Source organism: Suncus etruscus, chromosome 9 (assembly GCF_024139225.1).
Source record: "Suncus etruscus isolate mSunEtr1 chromosome 9, mSunEtr1.pri.cur, whole genome shotgun sequence".
Lineage (NCBI taxonomy): Eukaryota > Metazoa > Chordata > Mammalia > Eulipotyphla > Soricidae > Suncus > Suncus etruscus.
In genome coordinates this window covers 97,347,049-97,368,098 of record NC_064856.1, presented here as the reverse complement: position 1 = coordinate 97,368,098, position 21,050 = coordinate 97,347,049, and the positions used below count along the sequence as shown (strand labels likewise).

Sequence of the window (21,050 nt, the reverse complement as noted above, 5' to 3'; positions counted from 1 at the left end):
CAGATTTGACCACATATGGTTTCTGAGTTCCACCAGGAGTAAACCCTAAGTATTTCTGCCAGACTTTAGCTCAAAACCACACCAAAAATTGAAGCATTTATATAGAAAGTACACCATTAGTAAAGGAACCAACTGCAAAAGGCATTTTCAGGGGATGGAGAAATTGCATGGCAGTATGGCATTTGCCTTGCATACAGCTGACCAAGAACAGACCTGGGTTTTATTCTCAGCATTCTGTATGGTCCCTGGAGCCTGCCAGGACTGATTTCTGAGTGCAGAGTCAGGAGTAACCCCTGAATGCCACTGGGTGTGGCCCAAGACAAACAAAAACAAAAGGCATTTCCAGGACTAGAGTAATAGTACATAGGTTAAGATACTTGCCTTGCGGGACCAGAGAGAGAGCATGGAGGTAAGGCATTTGCCTTGCAATCAGAAGAAGGTCAGTGGTTCAAATCCTGGCATCCCATATGGTCTCCTGAGCCTGCCAGGAGCAATTTCTGAGTATACAGTCAGGAGTAACTCCTGAGCGCTGCCGGGTGTGACCCAAAAACCAAAAAAAAAAAAAAAGAAAGATACTTGCCTTGCATGCAGCTGGTTCAATCCTCAGCAGCTCATATAGTTCATATGGTTCGCAGAGCACAGAGCCAGGAGTAAGCCTTGAGTACTTCAGGGTGTGCCTATAACAAAACAAACAAAAGGATATTTCCCACAAATGTGTCAAAGGATTCAAATCCTTACAAATCTATAAGATAAATCAAGGAAAAAGTGAAGAGGACCATTTAAGGAAAAACAATCAAGCTTTAGGAGCTGATGTACAGCATCACACTAATGGAAGATGCAAGTTAAAATGTTAAAGCTTCGGCAGTTCGATCCCCCAGCATCCCATATGGTACCCCAAGCCAGGAGCGATTTCTGAGCACATAGCCAGGAGTAACCCCTGAGCGTCAACAGCTATGGCCTAAAACCACTAAAGGAAAAAGGTTAAAGCTTAACATTTAGGTTTAGAATTTGGGGTTGGGCCACGGAGACTGTACAGGGCTTAAGGTACTTGCCTGTGTGTGGCCAACTCCAGATCAACCCACAGGGTTCAGGCAAAAGTCTTTTTCACTTTTCTTTTTGGTTTTTCGGCCACACCCGGCTGACTCTCAGGGGGGTATTCCTGGCTATGCGCTCAGAAATCGCTCCTGGTTTGGGGGACCATATGGGACACTGGGGATTGAAGCCAGGTCCATCTTGGGTCAACCACGTGTAAGGCCAACACCCTACCGCTGCGCTGTCATGCCGGCACCCTTTTTCATTATTCTGATTGTTTTGGGGACAGAGGGATGCCCACATAATATATTTTTGTTTGTTTGTTTGGTTGGTTTGAGTTTGGGGACTATATCTGGCAGTTTTCAGGGGTTACTTCCTGGCTCTGTGGTCAGAAATCACTCCTGGCAGACTTGGGGTGTCAATGTGAGGCTGATAGGGGAGGTGGAATATAAAGGAAAGAGACAGGTGGAAAGAAAAGCCCAACAAACCCTCCTTCCTCTTTCTAGGGTCCAGATGTTTGTCTTCAATCCGACAGAAAGAAGCTCTAGAGAGAGGTACTTCCAGTCCTTCACCTGAAGACACAGATTCCCTAGCAGCCCAAACCAAGAATTTTCACACTGAATGGCCTTCAACCTTTCGTCTCTATTTCATTTTTCTTTCTTTTTTTCTTTCTTCCTGAAAGCTCTTTCATGTATGTGTGGGTCAGGGTAAAGTTGGGAACAGGGAGAACCACACTCATTGGGCTCAGGGATACTCCTGGATATGGTTGGTGATCACTCTGATGGTGTCGGGCACCATATGTGGTGCCAGAGATACAGGGATAGAACCCAGATCATACATGTGCAAGGAAGTTCATTGACCCTTGTTCTATCCCTCTGGTTCTCTGAAAGGCTTTCTTTCCCCTATTTTTTTTTATCACTTTCTGTTTTCTTTTTGTTTGTTTGTTTGGTTTTTGGGCCACACCCGGCAGTGCTCAGGGGTTACTCTTGGCTGTCTGCTCAGAAATAGCTCCTGGCAGGCATGGGGGACCATATGGGACACCGGGATTCGAACCAACCACCTTTGGTCCTGGATCAGCTGCTTGCAAGGCAAACGCCGCTGTGCTATCTCTCCGGGCCCCACTTTCTGTTTTCTAAGCTCTCTACTCCTGTTCTTTCTCTGTATCATCCCTTTCCATCCTCTATTTTGATGTCCCTGTCCTTATGTTATAAGCTTAAATTTTTTATTTATTTTTATTTTTGGGTCACACCCGGCACTCAGAGGTTACTCCCGCCTCTGCACTCAGAAATTGCTTCTGGCAGGCTCGGGGAACCATATGAGCTGCTGGGAACTGAACCGGGGTCTGTCCTTTGTTGGCCATAGGCAAGGCAAACACCCCACTGCTGTGCTATCACTCCAGCCCCATATAAGCTTGAAATTTTTGGTTGTTTGTTTTTGGGTCACACCCAGCAGTGCTTGGGATTACTCCTGGCTCTATGCTCAGAAATCGCTCCTGGCAGGCTCTGGGAACCATATGGGATACTGGGATTTTAACTTCTGTCCTTCTGCATGCAAGGCTAATGCCCTATCTCCATGTTATCTCTCCAGCCCAAGGTTTCTTTTTTTTGGCGGGGGGAGGTCATACCCGGTGGCACTCAATAGTTACTCCTGGCTCTGCGCTCAGAAATTGCTCCTGGCATGGGGAACCATATGGGATGCCGGGATTCGAACCAGTGTTGGTCCAGGGTTGGCCGCTCGCAAGACAAACACCCTACTGCTATGCTATCTCTCTGCCCCCCCTCAAGCTTGAATTTTTAACCTATAGATAGTTTCACTCTTAAGTATAACATAAAAATATTTTAAGGGGCCAAGAGATAGCACAGTGGTAGGGCGTTTGCCTTGTAAACGACCGACCCAGGACCAACAGTGGTTCAAATCCCAGCATCCCATATAGTCCCCCCATGCCTGCCAGGAGCCCAAAAACCAAAAAAAAAAAAAAACTTTACACCTAGGGGCCAGAGAGATAGCATGGAGGTAGAGCATTTGCCTTGCATGCAGAAGGATGGTGGTTCAAATCCCGGCATCCCATATGGTCCCCCAACCTTGCCAGGAGCAATTTCTTTTTTTTTTTTTTTGGTTTTTGGGCCACACCCGGCGATGCCCAGGGGCTACTCCTGGCTGGCTGCTCAGAAATAGCTCCTGGCAGGCGCAGGGGACCATATGGGATACCAGGATTCGAACCAACCACCTTTGGTCCTGGATTGGCTGCTTGCAAGGCAAACAACGCTGTCTATCTCTCCGGGCCCGCCAGGAGCAATTTCTGAGTAGAACCAGGAGGAACCCTGAGCACTGCTGGGTGTGACCCAAAAATCAAAATGAAAAACAAAACTTTACACCTAAGCTAAGCCTTAGTTTATTAAGTATATAACTTAAGTTTTATCACTGTGATGCTGTCACTTTGTGGTAAATCTACTAAGGAGGGCAAAATATTGGAATTGCATATCTGCACTCATTTCATTTCATTATTTTACTTATTTTTTGGATGGGATCACACTCAGTGGTGCTCAAGGTGTCTGGCTCTGAATTCAGGAGTCAGTTTTTGGCAATTCTCAGGGAATCATTGGGTGCTAAGGATCAAACATGATCTGCTGTATGCAAGGCTAATGCATTACCTATTGAACTATCTCTCCAGCTCCAACTTTATTTTTTCAGGAGACGATTTGGGCCATTCCCTGGGCAATGCTTAGCCAGGAATTAAGCTACAGTCAGCAGATTGTAAGGCAATTTTTCTTAACCCCTGTACTATCTCTCTGGCCCTGTGTATATATATTCAAGTGCAGGGACTTAGCAATGAGTTGAGCAGTACAAGTTCCACTGAGAAAAAAAATGCTGTTCACTGTACTCTTTGCCTTTAGATTTCCTTACGCTGAGCTCACGGCATCTTAAAAGCAAACAGCTTCTTTATAATGAGTTTGGAGAAGTAATCCCTCGTCTCCGAGAACCCCGAGATCTCTTTGGCCTTTTCTCTAGCGATGGCCCACTGCAGGCTCCAAGATGGCCAGTAGAATGTGAAGTCATCAAGGAAAATATCCATCATATTGGTAAAGTGTTGTGAACTCATTTCTTAAACTGACTTTATTATCAGAATTTACCTTTTCGAGTATTGTATATTGTTTTGGGGCCACACATGGTGGTACTTGAGGCTTCTTCCTGGCTCTGTACTCAAGGATCACTTCTGCAATCAATGATCAGGGATCACTCCCACCAGACCCCTGGGGACCATATAGGTTGCCTAGAATCATACTTGAGTTAGCCATGTGCAAGGCAAGTGCTCTACTCACTGTACTCAAGATGGGACAAACTCAGCATCTGTTTGCTCACCCTGACATGATGAAGTCTGAAAAACTGGTCTACACTTAACAAAATCAGAAATTACACTACAGGGGCTAGAGAGATAGCATGGAGGTAAGGCATTTGCCTTGCATGCAGAAGGACAGCATCCCATATGGTTCCCTGAGCCTGCCAGGAACAATTTCTGAGGGTAGAGCAAGGAGGAACCCTTGAGCACTGAGCACATGAGCACAGCCGGGTGTGACCCAAAAATTTAAAAAAAAATTTACACTAAAAAAAAATAAAAAAGAAGGGACCAGAGTGGTAGTGTAAGCCGTAAGGCATCTGCCTTGCACGTGCTAGCCTGGGATGGACCACAGTTCAGTGGTTCAATCCCCTCATCTCCCATATGATTCCCCAAATCAGGAGTGATTTCTGAGCGCATAGCCAGGAGAAACCCCTGAGTGTCACCGGGTGTGGCCCAAAAACCAAAAAATAGAAAAGAAAAAAAAAGGGGGCCAGAGTGGTGCCACAAGTGGTAAGGCATCTATCTATCTGCCTTGACCACGCTAGTCTAGGATGGACTGTGGTTCGATTCCCCTGGCGTCCCATAAGGTCCCCCAAGCCAGGAGCAATTTCTGAGTGCATAGCCAGGAGTAACCCCTGAGCGTCACTGGATATGGCCCAGAAAAAAAAAAAGAATATAAACTTTCTTTCTTCCTTCCTTTCGTCCTTCCTTCCTTTCCACTTTTCTTTTTTGGTTTTCAGCCACATATAGTACTTTTTTTTTGTTTGTTTGTTTTGGGTCACACCCAGCAGCACTCAGGGGTTACTCCTGGCTCCATGCTCAGAAATTGCTCCTGGCAGGCTCGGGGGACCAGATGGGATGCCGGGATTCAAACTAATGACCTTCTGCATGAAAGGCAAACGCCCTACCTCCACGCTATCTCTCCGGCCCCTAGTAGTTCTTTTTTTAAAAAAATTGTATCACTTTATTGAAACACTGTAGGTTACAGTTGCTCATAATATATTTGTTTCTGCATTTTATGTTCCAACACCAATCCCTCCACCATTGTCCCTGGATTCTCACCCACCCCAATGCATGCCCCCTTGGTAGGCACAAAATTTACTTTATATTGCTTGTTTACACTAAGTGATAATGGAATTATCAAAAATAAACTACAGCAAGGGGCTGGAGAAATAGCACAATAGTAGAGCATTTGCCTTGTGTGCAGCTGATCCAGGATGGACAGTGGTTCAAATCCCAGCATCCCATATGGGCCCCTGAGGCTGCCAGGGTCAATTTCTGAGCTCAGCTCAGAGCCAGGAGTAACCCCGGAGCATATCCAGGTGTGACACAAAATAAATAAATAAATAAACTATAGCAAAAGAAAATTTGTGAAAATCATTATATCTCACTGTCAATCATTAAGTCATTGAAGGTTTACTAAGTTGTTTCATTCTGTCATTGGTTTTGTTTGTTAACCTAACTGGCTTTTTTTGCTACCTTAACATCTAATTTGGTGTGTTCCTACTGGGTGTCAGTATTGAAATACTTGGAAGTATTGAGGACTTTCAAATATGTGGCCATTGAGGTCTAGGGATTCGCAGTTCTGTGGCTGCCATAGCAGTGGCTGTGGGGCGTAGTTATGGCTGCTAGTTCTTCCAAAAGTACAATAAGGCAGGGGAGGGAGAGGCTGCCCACACTGACCCTTACAAAGTCCTGAAGATCTCAGCCCAAATACCCACATACCTAGAGTTTTGGTCAGTTAGGTGTCTATGTATAGTGAAGTTGGGCCAAGGTAAATCAGCAATTGTGGGTTTTGGGTACAGCTGCCGGAGCTTCAGCAGGGCTGAGGATAACCTGTTTTCTTGAGAGTGTCCCAGTTTTTAGTTACAAAACCAGTGTACCTATGATTTTTCATGATTTGGTTTATATCTCTTTTGAGAATAAAATGAGTCTGTGGAGTTAGCCAATGAGCAGAAATGGCAGTGGCTGTGACTACCCACACCTATCAATTCTCATGGGTTCACCTGGCTCTGAGATTATTCACGATGGTTCAGGATTGCTCTGGGGATCTTGTGATATTTTTGTTGTTGTTTTTGGGCCACATTTGGCAACTGTGCTATTGCTCCAGCTCCAGATCTTAAGGTCTTTTTTTGGGACGGGGGTTTGGGCCACACTCGGTGACACTTCAGGGTTATTCCTAGCTATGCGCTCAGAAATCTGTCCTGACTTGGGGGACCACATGGGACGCTGGAGGTTGAACTCAGGTCCGTCCTGGGTCAGCCATATGCAAGGCATATGCCCTAACACTGTTCTATTGCTCTGGTCCTTGGATCTTAAGGTCTTAAAGATCAAACCTGGGCTACCTAAATGCAAATCATGTGTTCCAGCTCATTGTGCTATCTTACTGGTCCTCTGATATATTGTTAATTATCTTGTTTAAAGTTTATACTTTTGGAACCAAAGAGAACTGGAGTCCATATTTTGTATGTGGGAGATCAGGCAGGTCTGGGGATTGAACCCAGACTTCTTGCATCCAAAGCATATGCTCCAGCCCCTTGATTAACCTATCAAGCCCTATACAAGTTTATATTGGTTTTGATTAAGAACCTTTATTTTGGGTGGGGGTCACACCCAGCAGCACTCAGGGGTTACTCCTGGCTCTGCGCTCAGAAATCGCTTCTGGCAGGTTTGGGGGACCATGTGGGATGCTGGAATTCAAACCACCATCCTTCATGCAAGTCAAATGCCCTACCTCCATGCTATATCTCCAGCTCTGATTAAGAACCTTTTATGTGGGCCTGGAGAGATAGCACAGCGGCATTTGCCTTGCAAGCAGCCGATTCAGGACCAAAGGTGGTTGGTTTGAATGCGGTGTCCCATATGGCCCCCCATGCCTGCCAGGAGCTATTTCTGAGCAGACAGCCAGGAGTAACCCCTGAGCAATGCCGGGTGTGCCCCCCCCCAAAAAAAAGAACCTTTTATGTGGAGCCAGAGAGATAGCACATATAGGTACCTATATAGGTACCATAATAGGTAGGGTTTCCCTTGCTTGCAGAAGGACAGTAGTTCGAATCCCAGCATCCTACATGGTCCCCCAAGCCTGCCAGGAGCGATTTCTGAACCAAAAAAAGAACCTTTTATGTGAGCCAGAACTATAGCATAGTGGGTAGGACCCAAGTACAATCCCAAGCATCTCATGATCTTCTGAAACTGCCAGGGGCAATTCCTGAGAGCAGAGCCAGGAGTAACCCCTGAGCACTGCCAGGTGTGACCCCCAAACAGAGCAAAACAAACAAGAATATTTTATTATTCTTTTTTGTTGTGGTTTTGGTTTTAGGGCTACATTCAGAAATACCCAAGGGTTACTCCTTTTTTTTTTTTTTTTTTTTTTTTTGGTTTTTGGGTCACACCTGGCAGCGCTCAGGGTTGCTTCTGGCTCTACACTCAGAAATCACTCCTGGCAGGTTCAGGTGACCATATGGAATGCCGGGATTTGAAACACCGTCCTTCTGCATGCAAGGCAAATGCCCTACCACCATGCTATTTCTCTGGCCCCAACTCAGGGGTTACTCTTGTCTCTGCTCTCTGGGATTGTTCCTGACTGTACTCGGGACCATATGAGATACTGGGGCTTGAACTGAAATCAAGAACATGCCAGAGAGAAAATAGCAGTAGGTTCCCTGATTTATTATGCCTTCCAGGAGCGATTTTGGAGCACAGAGCCAGAAGTAATCCCTGAGCACTGCGGGTGTGACCCAAAAACCAAAAAACAAAGAACATACTAGGCAAGTGCCTAACCCACTGTACTTTCTCTCTGGCCCTTATTACTTTCTATATTTTTTTCTTTCAGAATGGGTTCCACCTCATCCAGAATATTTCTATCAACCTACAGGAAATGAAAGGTTACCAGAAATTGTAGGAGAAGAAAAAGGCACAGTTGTCTATCAATTAGATTCAGGTATTGCCTTATGCTGAATAGTGAGTAATCAAACATTAAAGTTATATTTTCTGACAGTAAATATTTTTTATAACATTTTTGGTTTGTGTTTTTGACAGTAGTCAGAATTCTGCACTCAAGGATCACACTGGTAGGGATCAAGGGACTTTATGGGATGCCAGGGATCAAATCCGGGTCAGCTACATCCAAGGCATGTGTACTCCATGGACCATCTGGTGCTAGGAATGGAATCTGGGCTTCCTGTATGCAAAACTTATACTTTAACCTGTTGAGCTCTTTCTTAGACCATATAATTTTTGCTGTTCTTGTCGTTTTGGACCACACCTAATAGTGCTCAGGGCTGTCTCTGTGTTCAGGGTTCTCTCCCAGCTTTGGAGAAGTTAATGTAATTAGGGAAGTTATGCTATGCATGTGTTTTTTTGTTTTTTTGTTTTTTTTTTTGGTTTTTGGTTTTTTGGGCCACACTCGGCGATGCTCAGGGGTTACTCCTGGCTGTCTGCTCAGAAATAGCTCCTGGCAGGCACGGGGGACCTATATGGGACACCGGGATTCGAACCAACCACCTTTGGTCCTGGATCGGCTGCTTGCAAGGCAAACGCCGCTGTGCTATCTCTCCGGGCCCTATGCATGTGTTTTTTAATCCATGTACTATCTCCAGCCTACCAGTCCTGAGATTTATTTTATTGTTAGAATGGATTATTACATGTTTTTTCAGAACTTCCAATTAGAACTTTTTGTTTTGTTTTGGGGACACAGCAGTGTGCAGGGATTACTCCTAGCTCTGCATTGAGAAATCACTGTGGCAGGCTCAGGGAACCATATTGGATGCCAGGGATTGAACCCGGGTTGGCTGCTTACAAAGCAGCCCTACCTGCTGTGCTATTGCTCCGGTCCCTAGAAATTTTGTTTTGTTTTGTTTTTTCAGCCACACCCTTTTGATGCTCAGGGGTTACTCCTGGCTAAGCACTCAGAAATTGCCCCTGGCTTGGGGGGGACCATATGGGACGCCGGGGGATCGAACCGCGGTCACGATCTTTCCTTGGCTAGCGCTTGCAAGGCAGACACCTTACCTCTAGCGCCACCTCCCCGGCCCCAGAATATTATTTTTTAACAACATACTTTTAAATTAGAGGATTTGTTTTAAGGCCAAACCTGCCTTATCAGGGCTTATTCATGGCTCTGCACTCGGGGATCGCTCCTGGTGGAGGTTGGGGAACCTTTATATGGTACTGGGGATCATACCTGGGTCAGGCACAGGCAAAACAAAATTCAATTTTTTTTTCTTTTTGGGCCATACCTGGTAATGCTTAGGGGTTATTCCTGACTATGTGCTCAGAAATCACTTCTGGCTTGGGGGACCATATGGGACCTGGTGGATGCGGTCCATCCTAGGTTAGTGCATGCAAGGCTAACGCCCTACCACTTGTGCCACTGATCCAGCCCCAAAATTCAATTTTTTTAAATTTGGGGTCATACCAGGTGGAGCTTGGGGGTCTCCTGGTCGTGCACTTCGAAATCGGTCCTGATATGCTCAAGAGATTATATGGGATGCCAGGAATTGAAGCTGGGGGACTGGGACTGCATGCAAGATAAATGTCCTACTGAGGAACTGTTCCTCTGGCTCCAAATTCAGGTTTAAGTGGTAATAGCAGCATTTGAGATTTAAAAGGTATACAAGCACTCTAAATTACTTAAAGATCTTTGGAAAAATACATTTGTTTGGCACACTGATGCTGGTGTGTACATCAGGTGGCTCACTTGAATATGACTTAATACAAGTTGCCACACCAATGTCAATGTGTTAAACTCTTGCTTGATAAAGGGGTTTACTGACACTGAATATTAGCAGGATGAGCAGATTCAGAGTAGAAACAGCCTCAGCAGCTCTCTCTCCTGCAGTGCCCATGGAAGATGCCTACTTTACCAACTCCAGAGTGGGAGGGAAACGAGGAATCATCAAGAAACTGGCAGTCACGTTGCAAGGACCTGAAGATAATACTCTACTGTTTGAATCAAGGTTTGAGAGTGGGAATCTACAAAAAGCTGTCCGAGTGTGAGTAACAATGAGGACTTTCCCGGATGGGTGATTTATTTATTTTTTTATTTTTTATTTTATTTTTGATTTTTTGATTTTTGGGCCACATCCGGCGGTGCTCGGGGGTTACTCCTGGCTGTCTGCTCAGAAATAGCTCCTGGCAGGCACGGGGGACATATGGGACACCGGGATTTGAACCAACCACCTTGGTCCTGGATCGGCTACTTGCAAGGCAAACACCGCTGTGCTATCTCTCCGGGCCCCGGATGGGTGATTTAAAGGGAGAAATTCTATAGGAAGCAGATCAGCAGTCAGGAGATAAGTTAGGGGGGCCAGAGAGATAGCATGGAGGTAAGGTGTTTGCTTTGCATGCAGAAGGACAGTGGTTTGAATCCCAGCATCCCATATGGTCCCCCGAGCCTGCCAGGAGTGATTTCTGAGCATAGAGCTAGGAGTAACCCCTAAACACTGCCGGGTGTGACCCCAAAACCAAACCCCCACCCCAAAAATGAGATAAGTTAGGAACTGATTATGAGGATGGTGAAGAATTAAGTGATTGTGTCGTTTTCCTCCTAGAATGAAACTTATCTAAAAATGATGGGGGCCAAAAAGATAGTAGAGTAGGTAAGGAACTTGCAATTGCACATGGCCAGCCTGGGTTTGATTCCCCAGAATCCTAACACACCAAGAGTAGAGCGCTAGGAGTAATACTTCAGCACCATTCAGGGATTTAGGTATGACCCCAGAGCAAAAATAAGAAAAAAGGAGAAGAAAGAAAATGAGAAAAGGCTGGAGGACCAGAGATAAGGCTTAAGGCACTTGCCCTGCATGTGGCCAGCCCTGGTTTGATTCCTGGTACCCTATTTGGTCCCTTGAGCTTTGCCATAAATGATCCCTGAACACAGAGCCAGGAGTAAGGCTTGAGCACAGCAGGGTGTGGCCCAAAAACCAAATTGACAATAAAAGTTTTTAAATGGCCTAGAAAAATATTCAGCGGGCTGGAACACATGCTTTGCAAGCCGGAGAACCAGCATCAGTTCTTGGTTCTACATGGAGTTCCCCCATGATTTGATTCCCTGGCACACCAGCACAATGGTAAGGTGTTTGCTTTGCACGTGGCCAACACTGGACTGACCCTGGTTCAAATCCCGGCATCCCATATGATCCCCTGAGCCTGCCAGGAGAGATTTCTGAATGCAGAACCAGGAGTATCCCCTGAGTGCCACTGGGTATGACCCAAAAAACAAAAAACAAAACACACACACACACAAAAGAGTAGCCCCTGAGGCTCAAAAAACAATGCAGAAAAGGCATCTGATGAGCTCTATGTTCACTACAGCACTATTCACAATAGCCAGAATTTGAAAATAACTCAAGTGCCTGAGAATAGATGAGTAGCTAAAGAAACTGGCACATTGGGGCTGGAGAGATAACACGGAGGTAGGGCATTTGCGTTGCATGCAGAAGGATGGTGGTTCGAATCCCCGCATCCCATATGGTCCCCCGAGCCTGCCAGGAGCGATTTCTTAGCATAGATCCAGGAGTAACCCCTGAACGTTGCTGGGTGTGACCTGAAAACAAAACAAAACAAAAAAAGAAACTATGGTACATCTACACAATGGGATATTATGCAACTCAGGAAAAATAAAGTCATGAAATTTGCTTATACATTGATGGATATGGAGAGTGTTATGTTGAGTGAAATGAGCCAGAGGGAGAGGGACAAAGAATGATCGCACTCATTTGTGAAATATAAAAGATAGTATGGGGGATCAGCGAGATAGCACAGAGGTAGGGCATTTGCCTGGGCAGCCTAACCAGGATGAATGGTGGTTCGAATCCCTGCATCCCATATGATCCCCCGAAACTGCCAGGAGCAATTTCTGAGTGCAGAGCCAGGAGGAACCCCTGAGGGCCGCCAGGTGTGACCCAAAAAATGCAAAAAAAAAAAAAAAGGGTAGTATGGTAAGAGAAAAACTAGTCTTGTTTGTTTGGTTAGTTTTGGGGCTTTTGGGCCACACACTGTGATGATCAGGGGTTACTCCTGGCTATGCGCTCAGAAATCACTCCTTGCAACGGGCATCGGGCATGGTAGTGTGTGCCTGTAGTCCCAGCTACTCAAGATGCTGAGGCCGGAGGATCGCTTGAGTCCAGGAGATCTGGGCTGCAGTGTGCTATGCCGATCGGGTGTCTGCACTAAGTTAGGCATCAATATGGCGACCCCCCAGGAGCGGGGGACAATCAGGTTGCCTAAGGAGCAGCAAACCGGCCCAGGTCGGAAACGGAACAGGTCAAAGCTCCCGTGCTGATCAGTAGTGGGATTGCACCTGTGAATAGCCACTGTACTCCAGCCTGGGCAACAAAGCGAGACCCTGTCTCTAATAAATAAAAAAAATAATAAATCGCTCCTGGCTTGGGGAACCATGTGGGAAGCTGGGGGATCTAACCACGGTTCGTCCTAGGCTAGCACGAGCAAGGCAGAGGCCTTACTGCTTATGCCACTGCTCCAGCCCCGAAGAAAGACTAGTCTTTATAAGGAAACATGCCACAAAGAGGAGGGAATGTAGTTAGGGCAGAGAAGGGACCCCTATAACAGTGATAGTTATGATAGAAATGATCACTCTGGACAAGAACAGGGTGCCAGAAGGAGGTAAAGTGATATGCATGATATCCCTTCAGGAACAATATTGCAAACCACAGTATCTAAAAGGAAATAAGGGGCCGGAGAGATAGCAAGAAGGTAGGGCATTTGCCTTGCATGCAGAAGGGCGGTGGTTTGAATCCCGGCATCTCATATGGTCCCCCCGAGCGATTTCTGAGTGTAGAGCCAGGAGTAACCCTGAGCGCTGCCAGGTGTAAACCTCCCCCCCCAATAATAAATAAATAAAAGAAAATAAGGAAAAATGAGTTGAGTGAGGGAGAAAGAGAAAGACAGAAGAAAAATGTCTGCCATAGAGGCAGGTGGGGAGGTTGAAAGGGAAACAGAGAAAATTGGTAGTGGGAAATGGGCATTGTTGAAGGGATGTGTTAGAACATCACATAGCTGAAACTCAGAAATGAGCAACTTAGTAACTGTGATTCAGTTAAAAAAATTGTCAATTAAAAAAGAGTAGCCCCTGGGCCGGAGAGATGGCATGGAGGTAAGGCGTTTGCCTTTCATGCAGGAGGTCATCGGTTCGAATCCCGGAGCCCCATGTGGTCCCCCGTGCCTGCCAGGAGCAATTTCTGAGCCTGGAGCCAGGAATAACCCCTGAGCACTGCCGGGTGTGACCCAAAAACCACAAAAAAAAAAAAAAAAAAAAAAAAAAAAAAGAGTAGCCCCTGAGCACTACTGGATGTGACCCCAGAACAAACAAAAGAAAAAACATTAAATTATTTTCTTTCGGGGGCCGGGCGGTGGCGCTGGAGGTAAGGTGCCTGCCTTACCTGCGCTAGCCTAGGAGACGGACCGCGGTTCGATCCCCCGGCGTCCCATATGGTCCCCCAAGCCAGGAGCGACTTCTGAGCGCATATAGCCAGGAGTAACCCCTGAGCGTCACCGGGTGTGGCCCAAAAACCAAAAAAAAAAAAAAAAAAAAAAATTATTTTCTTTCCTTTAAGATAAATTAGAATTTAGTTAAAATGTTTATGCTATTGCTTCTCAGCCTTTTGGCTAAGATCAAGTGTAAAATGTTTATGCTTTGCGTGTTACAGTTGATTTTGATCCTCATCACCTCATGGTCCCAGAGCAATGCTAGATATGGTCCCAACGCCTAGAGCCCTAACAGGAGCTGGGGAGATAGCTCAACGGGTTGGTGCACATGCTACTGTATGCTAGTGTATGTCCCTCGCACCATATGGTATCCTAAGTATCACCTATAGGGATCTCCATCCATTCCCCTAAGCAGTGTACCACGAGTAGTAGTCAGAGCCATAGTACAGCAAGTAAGTGCTGTACTGTATAAGTGCCTTATATGCTGCCAACCGGTGTTTGAATCCCTAGCATTCTATCTGGTCCACCAAGCCTGGCTAGGATTGATTGATTTGTGTGCAAAGTCAGGAGTAAGCCCTGAGCACAGCTCACTATAGCCCAAAAAGAAACAAATAAGGGGCCAGAGAGAGATAGCATGGAGGTAGGATGTTTGCCTTGCATGCAGAAGGACAGTGGTTTGAATCCCGGCATCCCATATCCCCCAAGCCTGCCAGGAGCGATTTCTGAGCATAGAGCAAGGAGTAACCCCTGAGCGCTGCCAGGTGTGACCCTAAAACAAAACAACAAGCAAAAAAAATAAATAAAATAAAATTAAAAAAAGAAACAAGGGGCTGGAGAGATAGCATGGAGGTAGAGCATTTACCTTACATCCAGAAGGACAGTGGTTCGAATCCCAGCATCCCATATGGTCTCCTGTGCCTGCCACGGGCAATTTCTGAGCACTGCTGGGTGTGACCCAAAAAACAAAACAAAAAAAAAAACAAAAACAAAAGAAGAAGAAGTAGGAGGAGGAGGAGGAGGAGGAGGAGGAGGAGGAGGGAAGAAGAAGAAACAAATAGAATATTCATAAGTGTTTTACAAATTGCTGTTTTTCATTTAATAGACTGCCAACGTGTTTCTATAGCAGAACTGCATATTGCTGCCTTTATGTGATTTTAGATTTTGAGCCATACCCAGAGGTGCTCAAGGATAACTCCTGGTTTTGCTTAAGGATCATGCTTGGCAGGTTTGGGGACCAGCCAGGGATCAAATCTCGGTCAGTCCTGTGTAAGGCAAGCAGCTTGTCCGATGTACTATTTCTCCCCCGTGCCAATATATTTATTTTAATAGTTTATATTCTCCCTTTATATAAAATTTCATGTCTTATTTATCCTACCCCAGTTGATGGGGAAACAATTTTTTTATTTTTGTGGAGCCAGTGGTCAGAGATTATTCCTAGCTCTATGTTCCAGGATCACTTCTGGTGGGCTTAGTGGACTATTTGGGCAGCCTGGGAGAGAATACAGGTCAGCTATATAAGGCAAGCACCCAATTCACTGTACTGTCTCTCCAGCTTCAAAATACTTACAAATTTTAGTTTATTGAATTAACAGAACTAGCACTCCTATAGAATTTCTATTTTGATTAATTGTGGTTTGGGATTATTAGTTGAAACAGTTGGATCAAGAGTTTGAATGTCGGGCCCGGAGAGATAGCACAGCGGCGTTTGCCTTGCAAGCAGCCGATCCAGGACCAAAGGTGGTTGGTTCGAATCCCGGTGTCCCATATGGTCCCCCATGCCTGCCAGAAGCTATTTCTGAGCAGATAGCCAGGAGTAGCCCCTGAGCACCACTGGGTGTGACCCAAAAACCAAAAACCAAAAAAAAAAAAAAAGAGTTTGAATGTCACCTATTGCTAGTTAGTGCCATATTACACTCCTTATTTGTTTATACGAGGGCCATGGTTTGGTGGTTATCAGGGGTTACTCTTAGTTCAGGGTTCAGGAGTCATATCTAACTATGCTCAAATAGGAAGTGGATGTCTTGCAGGATGAACTGGTACTCTGGCACACTGTGCTGTCTATCTAAGCCCTGACTAGGCTTTCAATTTCTGCTTTCAATTCCCATCAGCAATGTCAGGCCTATTACTCTGACTTGGAATGTTGATGAGATAGAAAGGACAGGCATTTCTCTTTTTAGGGGGGAGGTCACACCCAGCAGTGCTCAGAGTTTATTCCTGACTGTGCTCAGGAATCACTCCTGGCAGGGCTTGGGGTATCATCTGGGATGCCAAGAACCTGGTTGGCAGAGTGCAAGGCAAGCAACCTATCTGCTGTACTATCGCTGTGGCCCTTATCTAGCATTTCTGAAATAGGTGTATAGGTAAATACTTTTCACTTTGACTTTGCATTTTATTTTCTAAGTTCTACATTTTTTTCTTATTGTTATTATTTTGGGGGTATTCCTAAACCATGCTCAGGAGTCCTAGAGTTCTTCCTGGGGATATTTGGCCTTGGGTATATATATGCCTTGGGTCTGACGGTTCATAATCAGGCCAGTAATGTAGTGCTGTGGGATCTCAGTGGTGCTAGGGGTCATGGGCCACACATGGGGGGTCTTCAGGGGGCCATGTCATGGTAGGGATTGAACTTGTTGTTATTGTGTGACCACCAAATATGTAGCTCATGTTGTATAATCAACCTCCCCGCAAATGAAATGCAAGACAAAATGGCTATTCCTGGGGATGGGAAAAAATGACTATTCCCTCTATTTTATCAATACTCCAATGCAGAGCAATAGGTTTGACATTGCTGATGGGAATTGAAAGCAGAAAGGAGCCCAGTCAGGGCCAAGACAGCCCATTCACCTGCATGAGGTCCAGTTTGTGTCTGAGCAAACTAACAACATGAGCTAGGCATGTCATGGATCCTATTTATATGACCTACTCAGAGGTCATACCTGGAGACTTCCCACTTTGTTGCTGGGGGTCACTCCTGGAAGTGCTCAAGGGTCCATATGGTGTTGGGAATTGAACCTGAAGCCCCTGGATGTGCTCCAATCCCTTGAACTCTTTGCCTTATTCCTTTCAACAAACTGAAGGCACTTCAAGATGTGCCTTTCTTTTCATATAATTGAAGACCTTATAATTGAGGCGACTAGCACAGGAGGCTCCAGGGGCTCCTTCACAGTGGTGATGGCCAGGAAGTAGCTGTCAGCCAGCACAGGGCTCTGGCTTCTCTGATAGAAAAGGGTCAGAAACTGCTACTGGCTGGGCTGGAGTGATAGCACAGCAGTAAGGCATTTGCCTTGCACGAGATCAATCCTGGATGGACCCCAGTTCGATTCCCGTCATTCCATATGGTCCCTTGAGCCTGCAAGGAGCGATTTCTGAGCACAGAGCCTGTGCATCGCTGTGTGTGACCCAAAAGCCAAAAAAGAAAAAGAAATTGCTTGTGGGGCCAGAGAGATAGCATGGAGGTAGGGCACTTACCTTGCATGCAGAAGGACGGTGGTTCGAACCCCAGCATTCCAAATGGTCCCCCGAACCTGCAGGAGTGGTTTCTGAACGTAGAGCCAGGAGTAACCTCTGAGTGCTGCCAGGTGTGACCCAAACCCCGCCCCCCCCCCAAAAAAAAGAAAAAGAAACTGCTACTGGCACTGCAGAAAGACCAAAGAATTTCCAACATTTCCAAACAGTCTCAGCACCAGTGTGAGTTTTTTTTAGTTTCTTGGGCTACACTCAGGTGCTGTCTTAACTCTTTGGTCAGGCTTCTCTCCTGGAAGTGCTCAAGTAATCATGTGTTGCCAAGGGTCAAACTGGTCTTTCTTATGAAAGCCTACACTTAGTTTAATTTTTTGTTTGGGGGTCACATCCAGCGATGCTCAGGGGGTTCTCCTGGCTTTACATTCAGGAATCTGAATGTAAATTCAGGAATCTGAATGTAGGAGCAGTCCTGGTAGTGCTCAGGGGATCATTTGGGTTGCCAGAGATGGAACCCAGGTCTACCATGAGCAAAACAAGCACTCTACTCATACTGTACTATCACTCTGGCTCCTACACTCAGTCTCTTGAGCTGCTTCTCTAGCCCATCTACTTCCTGTCTGACCCCAAATAAGTTTGATTTCCCCCAAGTTCTTGCTCATTTAGTATCTAAATTAGAGAACTAGATAAATATGAAAAGTAAGGCTTAAACAGAATGGGCTTTTCTGTAGTGATAACATTTAGGTTTACGAGGGGAAACAATCTCAGACTTATTTTTTGAGAGAGGTGATATTTTTTTCCAGAGAAATCCCTCTTTTTTCTCCCTTACAGAAATACGTATGAGTATGAACTCACCTTGCGAACAGACCTCTACACAAATAAACACACTCAGTGGTTCTATTTCCAAGTTCAGAACACCAGAAAAGATGTTGTCTATCGTTTCACCATTGTCAACCTACATAAACCCAAGAGCCTTTATGCCGTAGGAATGAAGCCCCTCATGTACTCTCAAGCAGATGCTGAAACGCACAGAATTGGCTGGAGGCGAGAAGGCAGTGAGATCAAGTACTATAAGAACCACATGGAGGAGGGGCAGCCGTTCTACTGTCTCACATGGACCGTGCAGTTTCCCCACGACCAGGACACTTGCTACTTTGCACACTTCTATCCGTATACATACACTGACCTGCAGTGCTACCTCCTCTCAGTGGCCAACAACCCCATCCAGTCCCAGTTCTGCAAACTCCGAACTCTCTGCAGGAGCCTCGCAGGAAACGCTGTCTACCTGCTCACCATCACCAACCCGTCTCGGACTCCTCAGGAGGCAGCTGCCAAGAAGGCCGTGGTGCTGAGTGCTCGGGTGCACCCCGGGGAAAGCAACGGCTCTTGGGTCATGAATGGCTTCTTGGACTTCATTCTGGGCAACTCCCCAGATGCCCAGCTCCTCAGAGACATCTTTATCTTCAAAGTGATACCCATGTTGAATCCAGATGGAGTGATTGTGGGGAATTATCGGTGTTCGCTGGCTGGAAGAGATTTGAACAGGCATTATAAAACTGTGCTGAAGGAGTCCTTCCCTTGCATTTGGTACACCAGGAGCATGATTAAGAGGTACACTTTTTTTTTTTTTTTTTTTTTTGCAGGGGGCATACTGAACCAGGCTCAGCCATTTGTAGCAGCCTGAGGTTGGGTATGGAGTCTTCTAGGCCATTAGGGACTGAAACTTTCTCAGCAGGGAAGATATCAATAGTACACTTAGGAAGAGGCTCCAAAACATTCCCAATTATTTGCTTGCATCTGTATGTCCACTAATGGCCCTATTTCCTCATTCTGTAGACTTCTGGAAGAAAGGGAAGTTACCTTGTATTGTGATTTCCATGGCCACAGCCGTAAAAATAACATTTTCCTATATGGCTGCAATAGCAACGATCGAAAGTACTGGCTTCATGAACGTGTCTTCCCTTTAATGTTAAGCAAAAATGCTCCTGATAAGGTAAGCCCATTGGGTAACGTTCTGTCCTGTCACTGACTGAGGCACAGGGGAGTTTACCACTTACTGTATGTAGCGTTTGATTTGCCGCATTGTCCTCTTTTCAAATCTTGGGTAGGTACCAATAACATGGATTTTAAGAATTTTCGAGGATTCTGAGCTGCAGAAATAGTGCACTCAGTCCATTAATCTTATCTACTAGCAGTGCTTTTAAATTTCGTTTTTATTTATTTTATTTATAGCAGAGGAGGTTTGAGAGTGTAAGTCAGGACCAAAGAAATGGCTCCACATACAAGGTGTTTGTTTCACATGCTAGAGGCCTGGTTTAAACTCTGGCATGACATGGTCCTTTAACACTGCACATGTGGTCCAGAAAACAATGTAATAAGGGGGATGGGCAGAACAATAGTACAGTGATTAGGGTTCTTTCCTTGTACACATTTGACCCAAGTTTGGTCTCTTTCATCCCATATGATCCCACCAGGAGTGATCCCTGAGTGCAGAGTCAGGAGTAAATCCTTATCACTGCTGGGTATGACCCAAAAAACAAGCAAAAAGTAGCCAAGAAAACAGTGTCAACAGTGTCAACAAAGTCAACTCTTTGGATTTTTTCCTTTCCTTTCTTTACTTTTTGTTTTGTTTTGGGGCCATAACTATGTGTGCTCAGGGCCTACTCCTGACTCTGAGCTCAGGGATCACTCCTGGGGGAGGTCCTAAAGGGACCAAGTTAGTCATGTGAAAAACAAATGCCCTACCTACTGTTCAATCTCACTGGCCCAATTTCAATTTTTTTCCTGGTGATATTTTGAATTGCTTTGGCTGCTTTGCCTGGGTACATGTTCAACCTCTGAACATGTTTGTTTTCTGGACCACACGTGGAGTACTAAAGGACCATGTAGTGCCAGAGATTGAAACAGGCCTCCAGCATATAAAACAAACACCTGTAAGTGGAGCCATTTCTTTTAAATTATCAGTTATCTTTCATCCTGTGGTTAGCGGTTGGAGGGATGGAAGGGGAAATAAAATGCTAATGTTATTTGAGCCACCAATGTAACGCAGGACACAAGTAATTAAGATTGGGGCCAGAGAGATAACACAGTGGTAGGACATTTGCCTTCTGACCTAGGACAGACCCAGTTTCGATCACTGGCATCCCATATGGTCCCTGAACCTGCCAGGAACGATTCCTGAGCTCAGAGCCAGGAGTAACCCTGAGTACCACCAGGTGTGGCTCAAAAACAAAAACAAAACAAAACAAAAGTTATTTAAATGATAGGTGAAGATTTTATCACATAAAAAATATAAGAAGGACTAGAGTGATAGTACAGCAGGTAGAATGACCTGGGTTTAATCCCTAGCGCCCCATATGGTCCCTGAGCCTACCAGAAGTAATTCCTGCATGCAGAGCCAGGAGTAAAACCTGAACACTGCCAGATGTGGCCCAAAGCCACAAAATATTATTTTTCAAAAAGAAAAACCTAAGACCCACCCCCAAAAATGTAGAGGGGTGAGATATGCACAAATCTTATACAGAGAATAAAAACCAACCAGCTTCAAAGATTGAAGGAAGGCTCGCCATGCATCCAAAGCCAGCCTGCATCCCAGCCCGGTTGTCTCAGAATCTTGGTTCTGCCAACTAGTCCAGGAAAAGAAGGGAGGTTGCAAAGGGTTCTTGGGTAACCATTTGAGAAACAGAATTTTTCTTTTTTTTTTTTTTTTTGTGGTTTTTGGGTCACACCCGGCAGTGCTCAGGGGTTATTCCTGGCTCCAGGCTCAGAAATTGCT

At 45.5% G+C, this 21,050-nt stretch overlaps 1 protein-coding gene across 1 annotated transcript in view; it reads left to right on the top strand.

Moving 5' to 3' along the window:
- The window catches only part of AGBL2 (AGBL carboxypeptidase 2), a 48,474-nt gene that overhangs the window by 8,299 nt on the left and 19,125 nt on the right, over nucleotides 1-21,050 (top strand). The window contains exons 4-8 of the mRNA XM_049779978.1: nucleotides 3,927-4,112; nucleotides 8,202-8,309; nucleotides 10,209-10,362; nucleotides 18,107-18,886; nucleotides 19,112-19,268. Of these exons, the coding sequence (XP_049635935.1) occupies nucleotides 3,927-4,112; nucleotides 8,202-8,309; nucleotides 10,209-10,362; nucleotides 18,107-18,886; nucleotides 19,112-19,268 (1,385 nt within the window). The remainder of the gene's footprint in view (nucleotides 1-3,926; nucleotides 4,113-8,201; nucleotides 8,310-10,208; nucleotides 10,363-18,106; nucleotides 18,887-19,111; nucleotides 19,269-21,050) is intronic.